The sequence below is a fragment of the Scardinius erythrophthalmus genome (genome assembly GCF_964197995.2).
Source record: "Scardinius erythrophthalmus genome assembly, chromosome: 3".
Classification (NCBI taxonomy): Eukaryota; Metazoa; Chordata; class Actinopteri; order Cypriniformes; family Leuciscidae; genus Scardinius; species Scardinius erythrophthalmus.
This window is the reverse complement of record NC_138223.1, coordinates 50,176,407-50,203,762: the sequence shown is the minus strand read 5'-3', so window position 1 is coordinate 50,203,762 and position 27,356 is coordinate 50,176,407. Positions and strand designations below refer to the sequence as shown.

Genomic DNA, 27,356 nt, shown 5'->3' with positions numbered 1-27,356 from the left:
GACATTATTTAAATCCCTTGCCATAGCAAAACCGTTTGAGATATGTATGATCCGTTCACAATTTAGCATCTTTAATGTATTTTCATCATGCTGAAAAAGTTTGGTGGGAATAAAATAAACCACTTAAGAGGAGTGGGTAAAAATTCAGAGGCTGAATTTGCAAAGAAATCCACATTCAAACCAAAATATCAGACTTCCTGTTGGTCTGAGCTAATGACTGTAAATTAGAAAGTTGCCAATATACGTACTGATTTTTGTAACTGTTGGTAAAACTACCCCCCCCCCCCACCTTTTGTCAAAAGCATTTTGAAAGTGACCCACTTCCTGCTGCCAGTTGGTGACGCTATAACTTTGACTCACAATAGTTACATTCATCTGATCGGCCTCTTACCACGAACACACTGCTGAAGTTTCATCAAGATCAGTTAATGTATGCAGAAGTTTTAACACTTTGTGTCTCTCTTTTCTCGCCATAAATTTGAGCCCCCCCGCCACGCCCGTTTCTGAAACTTTTCACATGTCTACTGGCTAATAAGTGTTATGTGTCTGTTGAGTTTCATCCAATTTCAAGCATGCTAAGAGTCTCAAACGCATCAAAAAAAAATATTAATGTTTGATGAGTTGCCATGGCAACAGTATTAAAGATATCAATAATCCTTCCACAGGTCTACATCTGCCGTGTGTTTACATTATACACATACAATTTGAAGCAAATCGGGTAAAAATAAGAAAGTGACTTCAAAGCATTTTGAAAGTGACAAACTTCCTGCAGCCAGTTGGTGGCGCTATAACTTTGACTCACAATAGCCACATCCATGTGATCGGCCTCTTACAACGAACACACTGCTGAAGTTTCATCAAGATAAGTTAATGTATGCAGAAGTTATAACACACTTCCTGTGTCCCATTATTCGCCATAAATTCGTTTCCTCGTCACGGCCAAACCGTTCGAGATATCAAAAATCTGTTCGCAAGAATTCATCCTCAATGTCTTGACTTCATTCACACCGAGTTTGGTGGCGATCGGATGAATTCTCTAGGAGGAGTATTTCACATTCCATTGTATGCGTTTTCCAAACAACGTATAATAACCGACTTCCTTTTGGGCTTTTGTAAAACTTAGAGCACGAAAGTTGTTCGGCCCGATGAGATCTATATGTGTACTGAGTTTCATATTATTACATGCAAGCGTGTTTGATATATGGACCAAGATTTCGGACCCCATTCCAGGGGGCGCTGTCGAGCCCCCCTGCCACGCCCGGGTACCAGCTTCAGTCCGGCCCTGATGGCCGCGGGTTCTGACCTGTGTGCAAAGTTTCAAGAGTTTTTGAGCATGTTAAGGGCCCCAAAAGTGGCAAAAAGGCAAAAAAAAAAAATAATGAAGAAAAAAAAAAATCCTTACGAAAACAATAGGGCCTTCGCCCTTTCAGGGCTTGGGCCCTAAAAAGACACATTTTCCATTGTGAATGAATTCCATTATCAGAATAAAATGATCAATTATGATTTAAAAGCAGGAAAATGTTGTAAAATGAGAAAGCATAGATTGTTAGCCACAACTGTACATCACTTTAGGTGTTTTGACTTAATTTTAAGATATTTTGACAATAACAATTCACCAGCTTTTAACTTTCATTTAATTCCACTGTTACATCATGTTTCTTAAACTATACAGAAATTAATCTCTTGCGACTCATCACTTAGGATCCCTGTCAATCATCAGTGGCTCCACCCACAGAGCTCAGGATTGGTTCATTTGTGCTCCGCCTCTCACTGCAGAATCTTCCTGTTGATCTGAACAAACAATAAGATGAAGAAAGACTGACTGAAGTTCATCAACAACATTATAAACCCTTTCACAAGATACATAAAACAATCACACTATACTGAAGAGAGTTTTATTGATTATATTGAGAAGAGCTGCAGGTTCTGACACTTACTGATGGATTCTCATGTTTAGAAAAGCTCTGAGGATCAAGAGTCTTCAGGAGGTCTGCGATCAACGGTCTGTGTGAAAGAGAGCGAGAGATCGGTCATGTGATCATCTGTGATGGAGTATCTGACTTTGACGTCTCACTTACTGTGAGTGTGTCGTACAGGTCAGAGGTCGTGGACTTGAGCTCAAGAGCTGTAGTGTCTTCATTGGGATCAGAGATCTGCAGGAGAGACAGAAGGACACACACATTGTGAGTTCATGTTTTAAACGCCGACTGTAATGTTTAGAGGATCTTGATGGAAATCAGTTTTACTGGATCTAGAACTGAAGAATCGGGTGTTTGGTCACGAGACTCGTGTTTCTTATACTCTTAATATCTGTGTACGGCTCATAGCGGCTGTAGGAAACATCTCTGCATGCAGGAAAACACTGTGAATAATTGAGATCATCTCACCTCCTTCAAAGCAGATATTCTGTTTATCCTTTTAGTAAGACTGTCAGAAGAAAGATGAATAAACAACACATTTAACGCCGCAAATAACTGCAATTTCAGGATTCAAACAGAGATGGCGACAAAGAGGCAAAGCTTACGCACTACCGCTTTAAATGTAACACTTTACCTAAATGTAATACAGTAATTCTTCATAAATAGAGAATTTGATTTTTTTTAAATGAACTTCTTACCAAATGTACATCACAAAAGCCCCTGATGCTCCACCGAGTAAAACACCAACACCAACAGCAACACCGACAGTTACAGATGAGAAACATCTGACTGCTGAAATACAGACAAAACACACACCAATGTTTAACAGGACTAGATCAGACTAAATAAACTGACAGATAAGAAAGTAAGCAGGAGTATGTGGTTAAAATACAGAATATGATTCATAAAACTCACACATGACACACAAAGTCACAGCATCAGAGTATTTCTCTCCATGTTCATTGATGGACTTGCACTTGTATTCTCCACTGTCATCAGAGCTGATCTTTGAGATGCTGAAGATTCTTCCAGATCCTACAATCGTTCCTCCTTTAATCCAGCTGATTTCTGCAGGAGGGTTTGAGTCACTGATGCAGTTCAGAGTCACTGAATCTCCCTCCACTATTACACCAGATGGACTGATGGACACTGAGACGCTCCTGGGAGGATCTAACACAGATAAATATTGATATCATTGACAATCATTTTAAACTTGACATCACAGATATTTCGAGGATTTAATATCACATTTACTGAACCATCATTAACTCACACATGATGTTTAAAGTCACAGCATCAGAGTATTTCTCTCCATGTTCATTGATGGACTTGCACTTGTATTCTCCACTGTCATCAGAGCTGATCTTTGAGATGCTGTAGATTCTTCCAGATCCTACAATCGTTCCTCCTTTAATCCAGCTGATTTCTGCAGGAGGGTTTGAGTCACTGATGCAGTTCAGAGTCACTGAATCTCCCTCCACTATTACACCAGATGGACTGATGGAGATCACAGGTTTCACTGGAGGATCTACAGATGTCAGGTAAAAGTATTTATCAGAGACGGCTGGTGGAAAATGTTCTGGCTTCAGTTGGTTATTATTGGACAATTTCAGCAAACATCCCAGTTTAATTTTTCACTGTTTAAGGCTAAAACACATCCCCCTATAGGATGTGAGGGAAGGTTACAAGGAAAGAAAATGAAGACGGAGGAATCGAGGGAAAGTTTATGGGTGCTTCTCAATACTCAAATTGATGCTTCCTCGTTTCCTCGCTCCTCCGTCCTCCAGCCTGTGACCCAGAAACTGATCAAACTCAGCATCTCAATTCTCTCAATTCCCTTCACATGTCACAATCATTTTTATTTATTATTTACCTTTGCATTTTAAATTAATTATATATCATACATATATCAACAGGACATCTTGCTTTATCTTTTTTATTTATGAATTTCTTAAATAACCAAACTTTAACAACATAAGGGCAGATCCCTTGATCGCAGCTGTTGACGCTTTGAAGTGACGCTCCAGTGATCAAGAATATTCCAATATACAAATAGAGCGCTTCTCATTTCTTATTTGTGTATCCTCGTTTCCTTTCCTCGTGTCTCAGTTCCACCCCCTGTAGGATTCAAGGGAAGGTTGCAAGGATAGAATATTATTTGTTATTTAACAAATCAGTGACCACTGGATTGTGGCAACGGGACGTAACTTCTCCCAGTTGAAAAAGACATACTGTTAAATGTATTAAAAATGCATTAAAGTATATTTGTATTGTACTAAAAACATACTCAAGTACATTTTTAATACATTTAATTGTACGTCTTTCTCACCCTGGCTCCCTTCCCTCCTTCAGGGAACAGGAGTTACATTCCCATTCAGTCATCACTATGAGTTACGTCAGTGATTGATGAATTGGGATCCCTAAGAAATACGCCACAAACACTGTATTCCAGCGCCTCGTGTAAACCGCCTGATTTAAAAATAATAAAATAAAAATCAGTAAGATTTTTTGAGTGCAGTACCAAACTTTTCCACAAGATGATATCCAGACTCCACTGACTGGTGACCATATAAGGACTCTTCGATTTCCATATATGGATTAAGTGATCTTAACTACAGTCTGAACGCTTTCAAATGCTATATAGTTTGTCAAGATTACTTTAGGTTTAGACTAAGATATTATTGTTATAATATATATATTGGTTTCGGGTAGTCTTAAAGGGTAAGTTCGGTATTTTACACTTAAAGCCCTGTTTACAGATCGTTTCTGATGAAATAGAACGGTTAAGATTAAAATTTGGACAGATGCTTCTGTCCCGAGAATTTTAGGTTTCTTTCGCTTTCCCCAAAACCTCTAGAATGGTAGTCTATGTGCACTGGAACAATCCTTCATAAACCGCATTAAACTTTCGTTTACAAAGACGTGAAATTCACCGAGTGGTCAGGGGTGTTCACTGATATGCTCACACAAAAATCGCTCCAAAAGATGCTTTCCAACAGGTGTTTTACCATTTGTTGTAAAACTGTGGATCTATTTTTCCAAACGTCTCACACCCGTAGATTATTCCGTTGAGAGCTTGAATAATAGACACTCCAGCCCAGTTGGTGGCGATAATGCACCTTTGCCAATTGCAAGCAAACCACTGGCATTTCATTGAATACACAGAAGAAGCAGAAGAAGAAGCGGCGGAGTAATACCGTACCTCACACAGCTCTTTCAATACAAGTCAATGGAGTTGGACAAAAACTATGATAAAACCTGTTGGAAAGCATCTTTTGCAGCGATTTTTGTGTGAGCATATCAGTGAACACCCCTGACCACTCGGTGAGTTTCACGTCTTTGTAAACGAAAGTTTAATGCATTTTAGGAAGGATTGTTCCAGTGCCCATAGGCTGCCATTGTGTAGGTGGGGGGGGGGGGGGAGCGAAATAAACCTAAAATTCTCGGGACAGCAGCATCTGTCCAAATTTTAATCTTAACCGTTCTATTTCATCAGAAACGATCTGTAAACAGGGCTTTAAGTGTAAAATACCGAACTTGTCCTTTAAAAATAGTGGTTAAAACATTTTTATAAATCATAAATTCAGATATTTATTCTTTGTAATGTTTGAAATTCAATCTGCACTCACACATGACATTGAGCTGAACAGCAGGAGAGATGTGAGTGTGTCCGTCTACAGCACAGCTATATCTGCCTGAATCCTCTCTTCTGACTGACTGCAGCAGGAGTTCATTGTTTCTGTCTCTTCTCTCAGTTAATGGCTGTGAGTTTCTGTACCAGATGAATGTTGCTCTGTCAGTCAGAGCGCAGCTGCTTTTACATCTCAGAGTGACTGAATCTCCCTCTGTCACTCTCTCAGGAGACTCCACCTGAAGATCTGAACACAACACACACATTATATCTAGTGCTGCTGTCATACACTGATTATTATTCAACATAATGCACAGAAGAAGAGATAAATCTCATCAAAGTCACCTGTGACAGTAAGAGTCACTCCAGGATAACCAATATATTTAAAATCAGGTTTATCAGTGATGAATCTGAAATAGTACATGTGTTCATCCTTCAGTGTCACATGACTCAGTCTGACGGTGCAGTTCTGCTGTTTATCTCCCAGATACTGAAGCCTCTGACTGTATTTAGGGTCCTCAGACAGATCTCGAGGCTTGACACCCTTTACAGGGTTTTTGCTCCAGAACACTTTCATGATCTTATATCCAGTAGTAGGGTATTTATAAGTGCATCTCATTATCACTGTTGAGTCCTTTAGTGCACAGATGTGTGATCGACTGTAACTCACACTCCAATCATCACTAGAAACCCCTGAAACACAGAATTCATCAAACTGTAAATGTTGTTTTATCTGTTATATTGGATCATGAAAACATGACAATACTTTATTACTATTTGAAAACAGCGACTCATTACAGGAAATATAAGATAAATGTAAATAAATAATCTCATTACTTTAAGACAGAGGAGTGAAGAGAGAACCAAGAAATCAGCCAAAAACAACAAGCTGCACAATTACAGTGTTTCTGAATTGCTAAAACACATTTCTTGAAACCATCACTCACTTTCTCAAAACCTTAAACACAAAAGCAAATGTTCAAAACTCATTCAGAGAATCTCTGACTCTTCTGGCAAAATCAAACAATGCTTTCAGATCTTACACACTGTAAAATAACGCGACTGACACAGAGCTTCAGTACCGAGCCATGCTCACTGTTCTTTTACTGAGAACTGAAGTGCACATACAAAGTAGGAGGAGTTGTAACAACAAATACAGAGGCTGAGGCACCCCTTAAAGAAACATTGCCATAATAATGTACATTACATTACATCTCCATAAGCATAAAGAAATAACCAAGCTAACATAATAACTTTGTGTACACACGCAGATATGACCAATATTAAACATTTCTGCTTTCTCTTTTAGTTACAGAATTTTGCATAAAACGTGTACATTCCTTTGTATTAAAGAACATTAACACACCTTTGTATTCACATTAATCAATGACACAATCAATTACAACAATGAACAACAACAACAACAACTAGGAAGGAGAGGTTACTAGCACATCACTTCCACAAGGCGTCTTTACCATGCCTTTCCCTGACTACAAGCAGAGCCTGTCAGGAGGCTTCACAACTCTGCCTCGCCTGGTAGTGTACTGCCCAGTTGGCAGCGTCTGCTTAGCAACCCCTAGTTCTGTAGGTGATGTTTGGGAGGAACTAGAACGATCCACAGACTTTGGCTCTTCAACACTTTCTTGCTCTATTATTTCTGTCCATTGGTCATCACTAAGCCTGTGACGGGACTCGTTGGCGGCTGCTGTGCTCTTGCGAAGATGCTGAATGTTGCGGCGGTACTCTCTACTTCCACAGTCCACAACATAAGATCTTGGGGCACAGTGTGCTTTCACTACAACTCCAGGAGACCACTTGTGAATGCCAGGGTGTGGTTGCACCCTTACCTCATCTTCCGGCCTCAATGCTGCACGAGGGCCACTTGCCCTCTTGCGGTCGTAGTAAAAATTCTGAATGTTTTTGCTTTCGTCTAGTCGCCGTTTAACTTTGAGGGGGTCGTACGCTGCTGGCATGAGCAACAGACGAGCAGCAGACAGGTTGTTAGGGGGCCTTCTGCCCATGAGCAGTTGAGATGGTGATAGGTCTACTGACTCTGTTGGCGTTGTTCTGTAGTCAAGCAGTGCAAGGTGTTTATCTGTAGCCTTAGACCAAAGTTTCTTAATAGTCTGGACTGCACGCTCTGCCTCGCCGTTGGAGTGTGGCGTGTGTGGGGACGATGTCTTGTGCACTTTGGCAGAAATCCTTGAATGCATCCACTGCATATTGTGGACCATTATCTGTTCGAAGGATGGTGGGGATGCCATGTCTGCTGAACTGAGCCTTAAGCGTTTCTATGACAGCACAACTGTGTAAGTCTTTCAACTTATCTACCTCAATGAATTTTGAGTAGTAGTCCACCAGCAAAACGTAATGGTTTCCTTCAAACTCAAACAGGTCTGAAGCTACTTCTTTGAATGGAAGATCAGGTGTTTCTGTTGGTTTGAGTGGTTATTTAGGCAGCCGGTTCTGAAAGTCTGCACACTTGCCGCAGTTCTTCACCATTTGCTCGATTTCAGAACTCATGCCTGGCCAGTACAGAACCTCACAAGCTCTCTGCTTACTCTTTACTATTCCTAAGTGAGACTGATGTATAAGCTTCAACATGTGTTCTCGCATGGAAGGAGGTACCACTATACACAGGCCTTTATAGACAACACCATCTGAAACGACAAGCTGGCTTCGAGAGTCCCAATATGGTTGTACTGCATTAGGCGCATCACGCCTGTGGTCTGGTGACCCTTGATGGATTGTTTGTTGGAGGCAGCTGAGCTCCTTCTTTGTGGTGTTCTGGAGCTCTGTATATTTCTGCTCACTGACTGAAACAAAGTTGAGCATGGAGATGCCCTCCATCTCTGGCTTGTTCTCTGACAGCTGAGCTCTAGACAGCGTGTCAGGCAGTTCCATGTCCTTTCCTCGTCTGTACTTAACAGTCAGATCATACCACTGCAAGCGGAGACGCATTCTCTGTATGCGCATTGGGGTAGAGAGCAGTGGCTTTCTGAAAATGTCTTCCAGAGGCTTATGGTCATTGAACACTGTGATGTGGTTTCCAAATCTGTAATTATGGATAAAAAAAAAAGGAGCACAGGGGACTTCGTGCATAAGTCCTTGAGTTTGTCAAAGGCTTGCTGTTGTGCTGGTTGCCATGCAAATTCAACGTCAGCTTTCAGGAGCTGTCTCAATGGATGTGTCAACTTCGCTGAGGTTTGGCAAGAATTTTGACAGGTAGGTGACGAAACCCAGGAAACGACGGACACCATCCTTGTCTGCTGGTTTTTGCATAGACTTGTCAGCTTCTATCTGGGTCTGCCCTCAGACCATCTGATGTTATTAGGTGTCTCACGTAGGGCACAGAAGATTGCTTGATGTGGCATTTGTCGAAGTTGAGACTCAGATTATAGCTTGTTGCTCTCTGAATTACTTTGTGAAGGATCTCATCATGGTCCTTTGCTGAAGGTGCTGCAATGAGAATGTCGTCCATGACACTGATTGCTCCAGTGATGCCCTCAAGTATCTCATCCATAATACGCTGGAAAATTTCCGGTGCGCACTTCAGACCAAAAGGAAGTCTAAGCCACCTAAACCTACCAATTGGCGTGTTAAAGGTTGTCAGAAGTGATGATGCTTCGTCTAGTTCTATTTGCAGGAAGCCAGATTTAGCATCCAAAACCGAAAATACTTTAGCACCAGGCATTGCAGAGACAACCTCTTCGATGGTGCGCATTTTTCTCTCTTTATGACTTTATTTAAGTCACTCGGGTCAATGCAGATCTTTATCTTGCCATTACGTACAGCTGCTACCATCGAACTCACCCACTCGGTCGGTTAGTTGACTTTTGTGATGTGTCCATCTTAAACCATCTGTTGTAGCTTCTCTATTATTTTTTTCTCAGTGCAGCTGGTTGTCAGCGGACAGGATGGACCACACCTTTTGCATCAGGATCAATTTTAATTGTGTATTTGTCTGGCAGGGTTCCAGTAGTGTGAGTCAGCTCTGGATACTTCTCTAGCCCATCCGGAACATTTTGTTTTGTTGTCATCTGACCGGAATGCAACTTTTTATTTTATTTCCTAGCAGGTTGCAGTGCATCAAGCCGCGTCACTAAACCTAAGGCTTCTGATGTTGCACCACTGAGCACATTTTCTTGAGAATAGTCCACAATCTCGAATTCTGCTGATACCTCAGTATTCTTGTAATGAATCAACTGCAGCTATTGGCTTTAGCTTGTGATTAGAGTAGGACTTTAGCACTCGATTAGAGCATTTAAGATCACCATCGTACAGAAGTGCCTGATAATTGTTTAAAGTCAGAGTGTTACATTTTGCACCCATATCAATTCTAAATGGTACTTTTTGAGACAGAATTTCAATGTCTGCTGTCCACTTATCATCACTCTGCTCTTCTGTTTGTGTGACATTTATGCTCAGCATCTCCTCACCTTATGTTTCTGATTGCAGCTGCACACTGACTGTGTTAACTGATTTCTTGCGACGTACTGCCACCCAGAGGTTTGGTTTGTGACAGTATGAGCAGACAGAGCCTTTTGCTGGACATCTTCCTTGATTCCACTTATGTTGTGGGTCTTTGCCACAGTTTTTTGGTCGGTTTACATGCATTTCTTTATGCACATAATTTGTCTGATTTTTCTGATAGGTTTTCTTGTTTTCTTTCATCTTTACTGCTTGCACTTGGGATTCTTCTTCTCTGACTATTTTAATTAGCTTCTGTGACAGTTCAAATTGCTGGGCAATTTCAATTGCTTTTGGTAGTGTTAACCCTCTGGGGACCAAGGTGTTTTTGGGGCCCTTGAGATGTTCTGACATGCCTTGACATTTGTGCTTTTTTCAGTTATTTATAAACATGTTAATGACAAAGGTGTAAATTCACTATATATAGCACAAACAGGGCTACCATAATATGCGAGCAACTTGTATGTAGATGTTTGTATTTTTAAGAGAATAATGTTTATGCGTGGTTATTGGAAAAAATAAAAATGAAAGTTGCTGAATCAAGACCACAAAACACATATTAAATATGTGTCCACAAGACTTTTGACCAATGGATGTGGTCCCTTTGAGTTCTAGCTTCAAAATTATATGAAAATAGTCTTGCTTTATCGTTCACAAAAAAAAAAAATACATTGATTTAAATGGTGTAAAACAGGTTTTGCTTGGAAAGCCAATATGCGAGGGGGAGGAGTAGTTTACACCCACTCTGCATAATGACTCTGCCTAATGAGCCATTCTTTCAGGTGTGACACTGACTGAGCCACAATGCAAGGACAAAGGATGTATTTAGAAGAAGACTTATATTGACCATTTAAGATTTTGCTTACATCTCTCTTGTAAATATGTTTTGCTATTTTATTAAAAATGTTACAATTACAACAATAATTACAATTTCAACAATATTTCAAGTGTACTCTTTCTTTGTAAAAAAGAAAAAAGGGTAACACTTTACGGTAAGGGTACATGAATTATCATGAATTCATGTATAAATTCATGCATGAAATATGCATTAATTCATGCATTAATATCTCATGAATCATCAGGAACTAACACGAGTTCAACGTTTTTCATTCATGACTTCATGGATGAACAACACCTTAATTAAAACATTAACTAAGATGAGTACATCATCATGAATTATGATTTATTACGCATGATCATGATGTTTTCTTTGTTCACACAAAAAATTGGTCTTTACCACCCATTGTGGATAAAGCTATGGTTATGGTACATGAATCATCATGAATTCATGCATAAAAAAGTATTAATTCATGCATGCAAGACTACTCTTCGAATTATTAAAGGAATGTACAAAAATCCACATTATCTAATGCATGCATACAGGCTAGAACAGTATATAAAATTAATGTGAGAACTTTTTTTCTGAATCATGATCTGAGTTATCCAGCATGTTCATGTCTTCTTCATAGCCTGCAGGTAAATGGACAGACCCCAAAATTGGCCAATCACAGCACATAACATACGAATTCTGTTGGCGTTCAAATACTAGTCATCATTAACTAAGCATTATTTATCAATGATTTCATCATGTGTGTGGCCCCTCAACTAAAGTGGTGACTTGGTGCTTTGAAACACTGATGAACAATGTGTTTTCATTATGATCTGAGTTATCCAGCATGTTCATGTATTCTTCATAGCCTGCAGGTAAATGGACAGACCCCCAAATTGGCCAATCACAGCACATAACATACGAATTCTGTTGGTGTTCAAATACAGTAGTCATCATTAACTAAGCATTATTTATCAATGACTTCATCATGTGTGTGGCCCCTCAACTAAAGTGGTGACTTGGTGCTTTGAAACACTGATGAACAATGTGGCATAACTGTGAAATTACATGAATATGAACATGAAAGTTCAAGTCTTTGCAAACAATGTACTGCGGACAAATGGACTTTGATCTTAACTGTACTGCTTTATTCTTAAACGGTATAAACCAGTTAAAAACCATAAAGCTGTTTAAAAAAAAGTTTCACAAACAGTTTGATCTCTATTTGGGTAAAGAGTCACCTTTTAACGTATAAAGCTACTGATGTGACTCCTCCATATCATTAAATTGTAACAGCTTTATGGTTTTGTAAAGAGTTTTCAGATATACAGGCACTTAAAATAAAGTTCATGGTGTATACTGAATTCCTTCTCAGCTCTTTCAGCTGTTGATTTAACTGGTTTATACCGTTTGGTTTCAGAATAAAGCAGTAAAGTTACATAACATTATTACGATTTTACAGCTAAAAAACGTACGTTAAACTATTTACGAATATTTCATATCATAAATATATCTGTATAATTTCCCTTTTACCATTTAATAGATTATAAATGTACGATCCCTTAACCCTAACTCCACACCTAAACATACCCATTTTATAGATAATATTAAAAGGATAAAACGTAATGGCCAGATATGTGTAGGGAAATGGCAGCTTTATTAACAATGTAGCATTAAAAGATAGTTTGAGCCACTAATCCTACCCCTACCCCTAACCATTTCTTAAAACTACGTTACTACAATTATAAATTAAAACAGCAGACAGACAATCACAATCATTTATTTATTGAGAAAATGTCAAAACCGGTACCAAAAGTCGTTCACATGACGATGTGTCGCAGTCCTCTCTGGCAGTATATAATAGTTATGTATGAGGTAACGTTACAGAGCAGAATTTAAGTTATTAATCCATGAAAATGTTAATCCGGTTTCGGTTTGCTGTTCGCTCTGTGAAGGCGCGCGCGCGCGCTTCTCCATTTCAAATGTAGTAGGCTACACAACAAACACGGCATGTCGCAATCTGTGACGAAGCATGCGAGAGCCAATGAGCGTTTGATATCACTGCCGTAAAACATGTCGTAACGCTTCGGGCGCAATTTTTGAATTTGAATTCACCACGAGCGCGGGATGCCGGGATTTGACGTTGACGGTCTCTGCCGAGAAATGGAGATGAAGATCACTGGATAAAGGGCTGCATTTGGATCTGTTTCTTGCAAACAACGTATGGATTCTAAAGATTTGGATCACATTAAGCTAATAAAATTGATTTCTTTTGTGAATTTATGTTGTGTTTTAGTGTATTATGTGTCAAAATATTAATGCCACGATTTTAATATGCATAAGTTAAATAGGAATACGCCTAAATTTGTACGTCGTTGTTTGTATACGTTGTTTATAAGTAAATCAATTACGTTTTTGTGCTGTCCACTGTCAGTATTATACGTTTCTATGAAGATCACGTTGCAAGTTAAGATCAAAGTCCATTTCTGTCCACAGTACATTGTTTGCAAAGGCTTGAACTTTCATGCTCATATTCATGTCATTTCACAGTTATGCCACATTGTTCATCAGTGTTTCAAAGCACCAAGTCACCACTTTAGTTGAGGGGCCACACACATGATGAAGTCATTGATAAATAATGCTTAGTTAATGATGACTACTGTATTTGAACACCAACAGAATTCGTATGTTATGTGCTGTGATTGGCCAATTTGGGGGTCTGTCCATTTACCTGCAGGCTATGAAGAAGACATGAACATGCTGGATAACTCAGATCATAATGAAAACACATTGTTCATCAGTGTTTCAAAGCACCAAGTCACCACTTTAGTTGAGGGGCCACACACATGATGAAATCATTGATAAATAATGCTTAGTTAATGATGACTAGTATTTGAACGCCGACAGAATTCGTATGTTATGTGCTGTGATTGGCCAATTTTGGGGTCTGTCCATTTACCTGCAGGCTATGAAGAAGACATGAACATGCTGGATAACTCAGATCATAATTCAGAAAAAAAGTTCTCACATTAATTGATATACTGTTCTAGCCTGTATGCATGCATTAGATAATGTGGATTTTTGTACATTCCTTTAATAATTCGAAGAGTAGTCTTGCATGCATGAATTAATACTTTTTTATGCATGAATTCATAATGATTCATGTACCATAACCATAGCTTTATCCACAGTGGGTGGTAAAGACCAATTTTTTTGTGTGAACAAAGAAAACATCATGATCATGCGTAATAAATCATAATTCATGATGATGTACTCATCTTAGTTAATGTTTTAATTAAGGTGTTGTTCATCCATGAAGTCATGAATGAAAAACGTTGAACTCGTGTTAGTTCCTGATGATTCATGAGATATTAATGCATGAATTAATGCATATTTCATGCATGAATTTATACATGAATTCATGATAATTCATGTACCCTTACCGTAAAGTGTTACCGAAAAAAGATTATAGGCCTACATTTTATCATATGTATTCATTAGTTTGAATATAGCCAACATTGGAACATCTAACATCTTAGTCTATGACTTTATTTTTGACAAATATATATATATATATATATATATATATATATATATATATATTTATATATAAAACGTTAGATATGAGCAGAAATTGCTAAACAAAAGCTTATTTTATGTGGCAGTATATTTTACAGTAGCCTAAAAACTGTACCCAAATCTAGTCAACAAGTGACTGACTGTAACGTTGTTTTTATGAAATATTAGGGCATATAAATGCTAATTTGCAGTTTAATACGTTGCTTATACAAATACATTTTATTTCAACATATTCCAGTCGATTTTTACTCATCTCAGTAGGCTATAGCAAAGCAGTTTAGGCTATTCTTTCACACACAGACGCGCGATTTATATTTAGGCTAAACAGTCTTTACAAATATGTACCCTTCATTCATCTCACAGAAAGGCGAGTCATATTATAGAAATGCGATTCATCTTTTTGCGGTTTGCATAGGCCTACACTAACGTTATTCCATAACGTTATTCCACACTTGAGAAAAGAAAACAGCCTACCTCACTCCTCAGCGGGATCTGCTCCTCATATCAGGAGATATTGCTCCTCATATCAGCACTGTTCTGAGGAGTCTTTTCTCCATAAGGTAGGCTATATTATGCCTCACTCGATCGCGACGCGCTTTGTTTACAGCTGATGTGGGCGTTTCACAGATCTTCAATAGTTCTCAGAATTTGCGTTTGAATAGCACGCGCTCTCCAGGGAGTGGTCACATTACTGTGAATTAGCTCGTAATGAGCTCGACTGGAGTCGCTCTCTTTTTATACAGATTACAGAAGATGAGAATATTTGTTTTTTATATAAGTTACTTCATTTAACAAATGCGATCTCAAGCTTTATGCCCGTGGGTCTGTTTGCCTGTTTGACTGAATTTTCGCGGAGTTATAGATCATTTTCGAACGCGTTTCAAATGGGAGTTTACTGACAGTGAGAAGGCAGAAATCGCATCATGTTAATTTTTCTTTATTTGTCAAAAAGCAAAACACTTTATTTTTATTGTGAGTATACAGAAAAAAAATAGAAACTGAACAGGATCGTTTGATGTATTACACGAAAATGAAAGATCAAAATTAACAGAGCATTTAGTGTTTATTTTCATTGCTAAAAAAAAAAACCGAGCAAAACGCGCGGGCGCGTTTTTGGTCCCCAGAGGGTTAAATCTTCCCCTTTGTCTAAGTCTCTCTTGGACGCGCTTTTCTCTGACACCCGATATTATCGCATCGATCAACATATCATCTGGATCAGCACACTCGCAGTCCATGAGCAGGAGTCTCAAATCCTTCACAAAGTGATCAAAACTTTCAGTGACTCCTTGCTTGCTTTGTTTATAGCGATGTCTGGCTATTCTCTTGTTTTTTCTCGGCCTTACATAGTTGGCGAATTTATCCAGAACTCTGGACGGGTCATCTTTCTCACCTTCGCCCCAGTGCAGAGTTTTATATATCTCTCTGCCTTGCTCGCCGATCCACGTGCCCAGCCAGCCTGCACGCTGCTTCGCTGTTTGCTCCGATAGCGGGCCATCAAAAACTAATGTGACGTGGCTCCGAAATCTTTCGAATTCTTGATACAAATCAGGAGCATCCCAGTCGATCTTTGGGTGATCAAATTGTGATAATGCCATACTTAACTTATCTGTTCCTGACAGACCTCTGACACCATGTAAAATAACGCGACTGACACAGAGCTTTAGTACCGAGCCATGCTCACTGTTCTTTTACTGAGAACTGAAGTGCACATACAAAGTAGGAGGAGTCGTAACAACAAATACGGAGGCTTCCTCCTCTAACTCACACTCTTCCTCTAACTCATCCACTAACTCACACTCTTCCTCCTCTAACTCACACACTCTTCCTCCTCTTACACTCTTACTTTTCCTCCTCTTATACTCACATTCTTCCTCCTCTTATACTCATACTCTTCCTCCTCTTATACTCATACTCTCCCTCATCTAACTCACACTCTTCCTCCTCTAACTCACACTCTTCCTCTAACTCATCCACTAACTCACACTCTTCCTCCTCTAACTCACACACTCTTCCTCCTCTTACACTCATAATTCTCCTCCTCTTACACACATATTCTTCCTTCTCTCTCACACTCTTCCTCCTCTAACTCACACTCTTCCTCCTCTAACTCATACTCTTCACACTCTTCCTCCTCTAACTCATACTCTTCCTACTCTAACTCACACTCTTCCTCCTCTAACTCACACTCCCCCTCCTCTTATACTCACACTCTTCATCCTCTTATACTCATACTCTTCCTCCTCTAACTCACACTCTTCCTCCTCTTATACTCACACTCTTCCTCCTCTAACTCACACTCTTCCTCCTCTAACTCATACTCTTCCTACTCTAACTCACACTCTTCCTCCTCTAACTCAAACTCCTCCTCCTCTTATACTCACACTCTTCATCCACTAACTCACACTCTTCCTCCTCTAACTCACACACTCTTCCTCCTCTTACACTCATAATTCTCCTCCTCTTACACACATATTCTTCCTTCTCTCTCACACTCTTCCTCCTCTAACTCACACTCTTCCTCCTCTAACTCATACTCTTCACACTCTTCCTCCTCTAACTCATACTCTTCCTACTCTAACTCACACTCTTCCTCCTCTAACTCACACTCCCCCTCCTCTTATACTCACACTCTTCATCCTCTTATACTCATACTCTTCCTCCTCTAACTCACACTCTTCCTCCTCTTATACTCACACTCTTCCTCCTCTAACTCACACTCTTCCTCCTCTAACTCATACTCTTCCTACTCTAACTCACACTCTTCCTCCTCTAACTCAAACTCCTCCTCCTCTTATACTCACACTCTTCCTCCTCTTATACTCATACTCTTCCTCCTCTAACTCATACTCTTCCTCCTCTAACTCATACTCTTCCTACTCTAACTCACACTCTTCCTCCTCTAACTCACACTCCCCCTCCTCTTATACTCACACTCTTCATCCTCTTATACTCATACTCTTCCTCATCTAACTCACACTCTTCCTCCTCTTATACTCACACTCTTCCTCCTCTAACTCACACTCTTCCTCCTCTAACTCATACTCTTCCTACTCTAACTCACACTCTTCCTCCTCTAACTCAAACTCCTCCTCCTCTTATACTCACACTCTTCCTCCTCTTATACTCATACTCTTCCTCCTCTAACTCACACTCTTCCTCCTCTTATACTCACACTCTTCCTCCTCTAACTCACACTCGTCCTCATCTTATACTCATACTCTTCCTCCTCTAACTAATACTCTTCCTCTTACACATATACTCTTCCTCCTCTAACTCACACTCTTCCTCCTCTAATACTCATACTTTTCCTCCTCTAACTCACACTCTTCCTCCTCTTATACTCATACTCTTACTTCTCTTACACACACACTTCCACCTCTAACTCACACTCTTCCTCCTCTAAATTATACTCTTCCTCCTCTTATACTCATACTCTTTCTCCTCTTATACTCACACTCTTCCTCCTCTAACTCACACTCTTCCTCCTCTTATACTCACACTATTCCTCCTCTAACTCATACTCTTCTTCCTCTAACTCACACTCTTCCTCCTCTAACTCACACTCTTCCTACTCTTATTCTCATACTCTTCCTCCTCTAACTCATACTCTTCCTCGTCTAACTCACACTCTTCCTCCTCTTATACTCACACTCTTCCTCCTCTTAGACACATACTCTTCCTCCTCTAACTCACACTCTTCCTGCTCTTATACTCATACTCTTCCTCCTCTAACTCACACTCTTCCTCCTCTAACTCACACTCTTCCTCCACTCTTCCTCCTCAAACTCACACTCTTCCTCCTCTAACTCACACTCTTCCCTCTCTTATTATCATACTCTTCCTCCTCTAACTCATACTCTTCTTCCTCTTATTCTCATACTCTTCCTCCTCTAACTCATACTCTTCCTCCTCTAACTCACACTCTTCCTCCTCTTATACTCACACTCTTCCTCCTCTTATACTCAAACTCTTCCTCCTCTTACACACATACTCTTCCTCCTCTAACTCACACTCTTCCTCCTCTTATACTCATACTCTTCCTCCTCTTGCACACATACTCTTCCTCCTCTAACTCACACTCTTCCTCCTCTAACTCACACTCTTCCTCCACTCTTCCTCTCGAGCCTTGCCCGACCCATTAACTGTAATTATGAGCCCGATTTAAACCTGACCATTTTTAATACGCGGGCTGTTATAACCAGGGGTGGCGCCAGATAATTTTTTTTAACGCAGGTGCTGAATGGGTGCTAGATCATTGACAGGGGAGCTGCGCAATTATATATTATATAAATACTATTAATAAATGAGCAAAAATTGGCCACTCAATATTTAATATTCATTTATTTTAATTATCACAATTAAAGTTTTAATTTTATTAAATTGAACAAGCACAACATTCAGCATTCAATCAAATATTCTTCAGGATTTATTATTAATAATGTTATTTCAACGTATCATTTTTTCGACATAATATGTGTGCTCATGCAACAAGCAAGATGTCCATTTGTAAATTCTGTGACACGCGTGCATTGATTTAATTTATGATGAGATGTGCTTCAGTTCACGTACAAAAATTCAAGTGACTGCGGCTCGCCGGCACCACCATGTCATGATTATATTGTCTGTTATATTTATATATATTAAATCCAGGCAATTGGTTGATGAAAAAAAATATTAAAATTAAGAAACAATTTATACAAAACGAAATTCACTTTAAAGAAAGGCTTTCTACAAAACAAAACTTAAGAAAGTGGTCAAAATCATGTCTGAACCACTCATGTCTCCCGATATATTGTGTGACCTCCCACATACCCCTATTGTTCACTTTTCATAATCAACATAGATGGAAAAAAATAACATTATAATATTTTAACAAATATGAAACTAAATACGCTCTGTCATGGTAAGCCTGCTTCATGTGTCTGTTCATATTCGAAGTCCCCGTTTTTTCAGTAGCACCTAACTGCAGTACTCGAGATCCAGGGGGCAGAGTTGGATCCAGATCAGGGGGTGGAGATTGGTAGGTTTAGGGGTAGGTTTAGGGATCAGGGGGTGGAGATGGGTAGGTTTAGGGGTGGGTTTAGGGATCAGGGGGTGGAGATGGGTAGATTTAGGTATATGTAAGGTGGGAGGAGTTGGATCTGGATCAACTCCTCCCCCTGGATTTCATGTTCTGCAGTGAGGACCATCTCTGTTTTTTTGCTGTCATAGGCGAGAAGCGTGCCGCACTTAATGCACTCGACAAAGCCAACACATATGTTGTCACTTCCCGCCACGACCAGTTTAAAATGTTTCCATACCTCCGACTTTCCTCCAAACTTGCTCAAAGTTAACTCTTCTGTTTTAATTATTGTCTTTACTTCTTCAAGCTCCATGTTGCACTTAAGCTACACAATAGTACAGCACAGCAGGACCGGTGTGATGCATGCGAGTGGAGGAGACGCTGCGCATGACACGTGACGTGCATTATCAAGGGCCCGACCCAGCCCGGCCCGAGGATAGTGGCGGGAAATATCAGGCTCGGGCTCGGGCTCGGGCAGAGAATCTAAGCTCTAGTACAAAATGGCTTTGGCATTCCCGCCAGTAGGTTTCGAGTTTTCCGCTCCACATTCCTCCTTCACCCAGACAGTGTTACAAAGATCACCCTGGCTTCAGCATGCCTCGACAACTTCCTTTGTGAGCGCCGTTCTGAGGCCTACATGCCACCAGCACTGGCAGACTGGGAAGATGCAGACCACAGAGTCAACGAAGGAGCATGGAGGAGGGATGGCCTGGGGGCCATGCAGAATGTGCAAGCTGGAAGGGCACGAAACCCCACCCTCACTACTAAGTAGCAACGTGATGTCCCGAAGGATTATTTTACATCACCTGCTGGCCAGGTGCCATAGCAAGAAGACTACGTTTAGAGAATTGATAAACATAAGCATTAGCTAGGTGTAGCACAGCAATGTACATAGTTAGAAGATTACATCATTTATATTTTTGTTATATTTAAAATATTGTAATTATTTAAAAACAAATTATAATTTAAACTCACAGCATGTCTATTTGCTATTATTAAATTAAAGACAGTATTCATGATCACATTTCAGTTCTTTATTCAATTATTTTCAACATACAAAAGTATTAAACTGCCAACTCAACATTTTAATATATTCATTCATTCATACAACTTTCAAAAGCTTTCACTTTGAACTACACATCTCTTACAGTAACTTCAAATGCCATAGTCATACATTTCTGGTGTTAGAGGGATAGTTCACCCAAAAATGAATTTTTTGTCATAAACAGGTTTGGAACAACATGAGGGTGAGTAAGTAATGAAAAAATATTCATGTTTGGGTGAACTATCCCTTTAATGAAGTTTTGTGCATGTGTGATGAACTTTGTGTATATCGTACTGCATATTTTATCTGCAACTACTCATCCAAATCTTCTAACATCCTGAAATAGTTTTGAGGCTGAGCAGGACCCTGAGGAGGCAGGAGCTGATGGTAGTGTTGATGTTGTGGTTGTGTGTATAAAGGGGTTGAGGAGAGCATTTGTGTAGGTGAGTATGTAGCTGGTGGAATGTGTGAGGATGGTGATGGAGTGGACTGGTCAGCCTCCTGGGCCTCAAACAAAACATTCTTTTTTTTTTTTCTTTGCCCTGGTCTGTTTGCTTACATTTTTTATACATTTAAGTTCCACAGCAACTTGATGTCCAAAGGAACTGTAAGGATCTGGAGTGGCAAGAACTGAAGTAACTTGCTGTAACAAATTAAGTTTATGTCGCTCAACAGAATCTGCATCCCCTTTGCGACGTTTCGATCCCGATTTGGGAGTGGGAAAAGAGGTGGTGAGTTCTTCACCCCTTTTTTGGGTAGAGGGATGTGGTGCTGTGGTTAATGAGATAAAAATTAAAGTAAGAGAAATCACATTGTTATTACAGCACAGAAGAGAATCCAAAGATTTTGCATTTAGAAATAATCAAACATATCAGAGCATATAGTAGAACATTTATAAATGATTAAATATCTCCATAACATGTAAAAGAATAATAATATGCAAAGATTAATTAATAAAATAAATAATTTGAATAAAGACATTATCATAAACATTGACAATTTTGGATACACCAAAATTTGTAATGTGTACTTTGTAATGATACACCATGTATTTGTAATGTCCTCATCGCTGGTGGGGTCATCCATGTCCTGCCCGTCAATCAAGTCTTTGACAGCTGAAAAACAATTTTATGTCAGTGCAAGTATTTAAAGGATTAGTTCACCCCAAAATGAAAATTTCCTGATAATTAATATTTAATTATACAAATATCTACATTACTTAAGCACACAATATGCCTGTCCGTAATACTGCTCTGCTTACACTGGTCTCATTGGGGCGTTGGGCAACATGCTTTTTGAGGAACTCCAAATTCCTCAACAGCCAAGCCTGCTTATGAGTGAGCCCTTTCTCCCCACTCTCACTTGGTTTGGGTTTGAGAAGCTTGATGTATTGTGTCCGTAATGTTGTTGCTCTTGTTTTCACCTCCTCCACTGAAAATATACACTGACACTGACATACACTGTGTTTCCTCTCTAAATTCAACTGAACTAATATCATTAAATATTAGTAATATTATTCAAACAAACTATGTGCAATTCATCTTTTGTTAGACCTGAATGTAGCAGATGATCATTGACCTAGATCTAATGTTTACATTTGTAGCTAGTGCGCTAGCAACTTTCTACACTCACCCGGTACGTTCAAATCTGAAGCGATCTCTCCCCAGCTCTTCTCTTTGTCGTTCCGGTTGTGGTACTCTTTTGAGACATTAAATAGGCACTCATACTGTTGCCAAATCTCCACCATCCGTTCTTCCATCTCTGTTGTCCACCGGACCCGTACAGCAGCTTTCGCGGTTGACATTTTCATAAGTTCCATCACTTCCGTCTCCTTGTAGACCTGTCTCTCATTGGCTACTGTGGAAGTACTGATGTAATCATATCGTTTCACGCCCGATTTATAATCCTAGATATCAAACATGTTTGATATTATCGGGGCGGCCCCGATGTGTCAGCGAGCAGATCGGGAGGTGCAAGATTTGATCTGTGAACGCCTCACATTACCAGATAATCTGCGCCGAACATCGGAACCGATCAACGTCCTCGACAAGATTTTTTCTCAGATTCTCGGGAGGGGTAAATCGGGCATAAATCAGCCTAAAACTCCTGTAGTGTGAGCCAGGCTTTAGTTATATATAATATTTTGTCACATTTTAATTGAATTTAAAGTGCAAACTCGGTGAACTGTTATCTCTTCATGAACTTTTGTCAAAAGCAGCATTATCAGTTAGGTGTTGAAGCGTGAACAACTGAATAATGTCCAGTACAGTGAGTCCAGTCATTGAGCTTGAGACACTGTCTTGTACTTTGTGTGCACATGCATTCTGTACTCGACTATTGATTAAATGGTTAATATTTTTCACTTTATTTTTTTAAATTCTGAGTATGTAATAACCTGACACAATTTGTGTGTTAAAATGACTTATACAACTATGGTGTTACATTTGACAACATGTGTTGTGCCTGAGCACACACACTACGTGTGTTAAAACTGACACAACATGTTTTTTTTAACTATTTTTAGAGTGTACTTTTGTCAGTTAGGACCATGAAAATATGACAATAATGTATTACTATTGGAAACATCGACTCATTACAGGAAATATAAGCTCATCTTCTCATAATCTATGGAGTGATAAATGTGAATAAATAATCTCTTTGATGGACGGTGTTGCAGAAAAGCAGAAGTAAATGTACAGAGACAGAGGTGTGAAGAGAGAACCAAGAAATCAGCCGCGAACAACATGACACTCTCAAATAATGAAATATATGAAAAATAAGACAAAGAAAATAATCAAAGTTGATTTATTAAATACCCAGTGACATCAAAATATTAGTTTTGTGGCTTTTAGTTCTTATTTTATCAGCTCAGAGCTAATTTATGCCAGTCAACTCCTTTGACATGATACATATTTAACATGTACACATTCACTTCCGAGAACTTGAGCCAAAAATATTCATGATCTGCTGCTAAAGTGATTTTTGTCCAATCAAATGCTCTGAACATTGAGAAAGTCCCTCCCCCTAAATCATGTGACACTGACTAGCAAGTAGCAAAAGACTATTGGACATTTCTAAAAGGGACGGGCGTTTGACAAGTTCAACACAAACTTCCTGTTTCAGAGAGAAATATGTGAGAACAGGACAGAAGAAAGTGCAGATCAGCCGCTCATGAGGCCTTAAATAAAACATCAGAGTGTTTCTAATGTGAATGTAAGAGAGACTCACCGTGAATCATGAGCAGAAAGAAGATCAGAGGAAGAGGAGGAGCCATTCTGACCCACATCAGCATAACATATATCTATAATACAGCATTAATATAATCATCATTTAAACAAGTATATGTAAATCACCCTATTCTTAACATTTCTCATGTAAAGTCACGCATGTTATATGAGCAATAATCATTTAAGCAAGAGTGTGTTTGTCTTACCGTGTTGAAGCTCATCAGATCAACAGCAACCAAATGACAGACTGTCTTAAGTGACTGTCAGCAACGGAAAATCACAGTCCCTCCCTCAAAAAGAGAACAACATTACTGAACTAAACATAACTAAAGAAAAACGATGATCTTTTTCTGTAAGTTGAAGATGAATAATTGTGAGGATGAATGAAGATGAATGTTAGTGATTTACAGGTGAGGCTCATCAAGGTTGATGTCAGTCGCAGGAGATGGTGACCTCTGGTGGTAGTTTGAGGGATTGAACGAGCACATATGAGACGAGATGTGTCTGACTGCAGAACTATATACGTGACAGCAGTTTCAGGCCAGCAGCTTCAGACCGGACGTTAGGAGCTGACGATCACCTAAAGCCTGCTTTATACCAGAGATGGTCTTATTACTGGGAGAGACCAGGATCTGTGGCTCTACCATTGGAAAGTGTAACGGCTAACTTGTATCATGTGTGCCTCGATAACCAATCAGATTATAGCCTTGACGTCATTGAGGCTGTGTCCGAAATCACTCCCTATGCCCTTAAATAGGGCATTATTTGAGGGAACAGCCATTTGTAGTGTTCTCTGAAACCACATACACTCATAGGGAGGCGTTGACAGGTTTGATGATGCCCTCTGCTTGCAGTTTACCGAATTCTGCTGTGACTTCCTCACGCAATGACTGGTTTAACTTTGGGGTTCAAGAGAGGTTGGTGTAAGCAAGCAGCTGAACACCTTCAAACAGTGTTGGCCATTCTAGTTGCCAGGGACAAATTACAGTCAGAATTTGAGCCATTTTCATTTTCAAAAAAAACTCATTCTGAATGAATTATAAGCTTGTTGACCTCAATTTAGGTCACAGTGACAGTTACACGAGTCCCCATGAGTCTATACTATTGATATTGCAATGCATGATGGGAGCCATGAATGAGTTTTGATTGGTGGCACCCAGAATGCACTGCAACATGCTTTATTATTGTCACCATTGTTGAGAATCACAGGCTGATTCTTGATGTCTGTGTGTCCAAATAAAAAATACTTTTTTAAAGTCTTTTGATCAGAACAACTTTTAAGAAATCTTTTTGATTATTTTGAAAATGCTGACAATAGTATACTGTAGAATCACAGGCTCCTGTAATCAACAAGGCTAACCTAACTCTCTAAATGAGTTTTGTGATTCAGGTCAAATTATGATTATGTCTAAACATAACCAACACCACCTGTTCAGCTTTTCTCTTTGTTCATCTGAGAGTTATAACTCAGATACAACAGCCAAACAAAATCTAATGTTAATAGTCAAGAGCCCAACTAAAGACAACACGGATCACCATAATGGTAACTTAAAAAAAGAGATTTTCTCCTTTGGTGATTCTGCTTGTTAACATCAGGTGTCTTCAATAATGCTCAATCATCACTCAATCAATCACTAAATTATCTCATTAACTTTAACAATCTTGAGTCTGGAGCCAAATAAACTCCCAGGAGAGTTCATTTAACACTGGAGTTTTTGCTGTGTGAGTTCATGGGTGGAATAAACATATGGCAGGACTTTTACTTTCTGACCCCTGGACTCTCCACCTCTGAATTTAACACCGCTCTGTGTTTATATGGGAACCACCAGCAGGGTGTTAAAAGTAACACTGAAGCAGTGTTAGAGTTAATTAGATAATTAAGTGATTAATTGAGCGATGATTAAGCATTGAAGACACCTGATGATAACAAGCAGAATCACTGAAGAAAAGAGAAACACAAGAACTACAACTGACTTCCGGAGATGAAATCAACTGAAGAGAAAAGAAGACATTAAATCTGTGAAGATCTCAGCAGAGGAGGATTAAACAACTCCACAAACAGCATTACCAGCTTCACTTATTACTAACTAGTTATTGAGAATCAATAGAAGTGTAGATGTTGATGTTTTGTTGGAAATATAATAATATGTAATAAATAATATGTTTTAGTAAATTCACCATTATGGTGATCAGTGTTGGTCAGTTTGACTCTTGGCTTTGCTATGCAAGTTAGTGGTCTTTGTAACAGTGTTTATCAAAACACATAATTTTGTTACAAAGTATGCCAGAAACAAAGATGATCAAATGATGCAGTTATAACCATCATGAAGTAGAATGATTCACTAATCTCATAAATTACCAAAAATGGTTATTTGTTATTAAAATATTATTTTTTCACCCATGATAATTTCTTGCCACAGAACAGACATTCTGAATTGTGATTTTTGTGTGTGTGTGTGTCTGTGTGTGTGTGTATGTGTCTGTCTGTCTGTCTGTGTGTGTGTGTCTTTGTCTGTCTGTGTGTGTGTGTGTGTGTGTGTGTGTGTGTGTGTGTGTGTGTGTGTGTGTGTGTGTGTGTCTGTCTGTGTCTGTGTGTCAGTGTGTGTCTCTGTGTGTGTGTGTGTGTGTGTGTGTGTGTGTGTGTGTGTGTGTGTGTGTGTGTGTGTGTGTGTGTGTGTGTGTGTGTGTGTGTGTGTGTTGTTTATTCAGTAATGCAGCGTCAGATGGCAAAAGCTCAGTCAGTTTTTATTCAGCCAAATCAAAGAATTAAATAAAACAAAATTCTTCTACCTAAAGAATTTAAATTTAACCTAGAATAATCAAAATAACAATCAAAGCAACATCTTCAGCGTGCTACTCGCACACCCTAACTTATCTTTACTAACTAAACAAACAAAACTAACAGCAGGTGGCAACACTCCTAAACTAGTGAACTAATACATCAAAATGAAACGCAATGTATGTCACGTGACATCATAACCTGCTCTTGTCTCCAACTTGCCAAACAGGTGAGCAAAGAGCAGGGACACACACCACACTCAAATCAAATAACCAAAACTAAATACAGGGAGCAGGTCAAATAATTAAACATATTAACAGCATAAAGGGTAAATCAGTAATATTTTGACCATAAAACCAACTACCGCAAACACTGATAACCATAATGGTAATGTTAAACAAAACAATATGTAAGAACTGATTTTCCTGCTAAGACAAAAGCTGAGATAAAACTCACCCTGCAATAAAGCAATAAAACGCACCCTGGACAGAAGATCACAAAGAAAGAGCACAGGACATTGTCTTGTCCAAACTCATCTCCTACCTTATCTCTGCATTCCCCTCTCCCTCCTCCCTTCCTCTCTCCCTGAGTCAAGTCACTAAATGTTCACTAAGAATGTCTAAATTTCACATATGATGCATCTTGTGAATCTATTGTTTTTCCTTTTCATGTTTGGTATAATTTTAAATATTTAAAATCTGCAACTATTTTACCCTAAGCGGGCCGCTCACTGCTGACTCATAACAAAGGTGTAATTGTTTTAATAGTTGCGAGCTTGCATCGTGCTAATAGTCAGAAATCGGAGGGTCTCCTTA

The 27,356-nt window shown here is 39.2% G+C and overlaps 1 protein-coding gene across 1 annotated transcript; it reads right to left on the bottom strand.

The window, feature by feature from the left end:
• Positions 1-27,093, bottom strand: LOC308688248 (B-cell receptor CD22-like). Its single transcript, XM_081361196.1, has 12 exons — positions 26,998-27,093; positions 23,969-24,052; positions 23,764-23,836; positions 5,896-6,243; positions 5,549-5,797; positions 3,193-3,447; positions 2,835-3,089; positions 2,618-2,711; positions 2,388-2,427; positions 2,079-2,153; positions 1,938-2,004; positions 1-1,791 (listed from the first exon to the last, which is right to left on the bottom strand). Exons 2-11 carry the CDS (start codon positions 23,981-23,983, stop codon positions 1,972-1,974), a joined length of 1,437 nt encoding a protein of 478 aa, XP_081217322.1. The 5' UTR covers positions 23,984-24,052; positions 26,998-27,093; the 3' UTR covers positions 1-1,791; positions 1,938-1,971.
• Between the last annotated feature and the right edge of the window lie 263 nt (positions 27,094-27,356).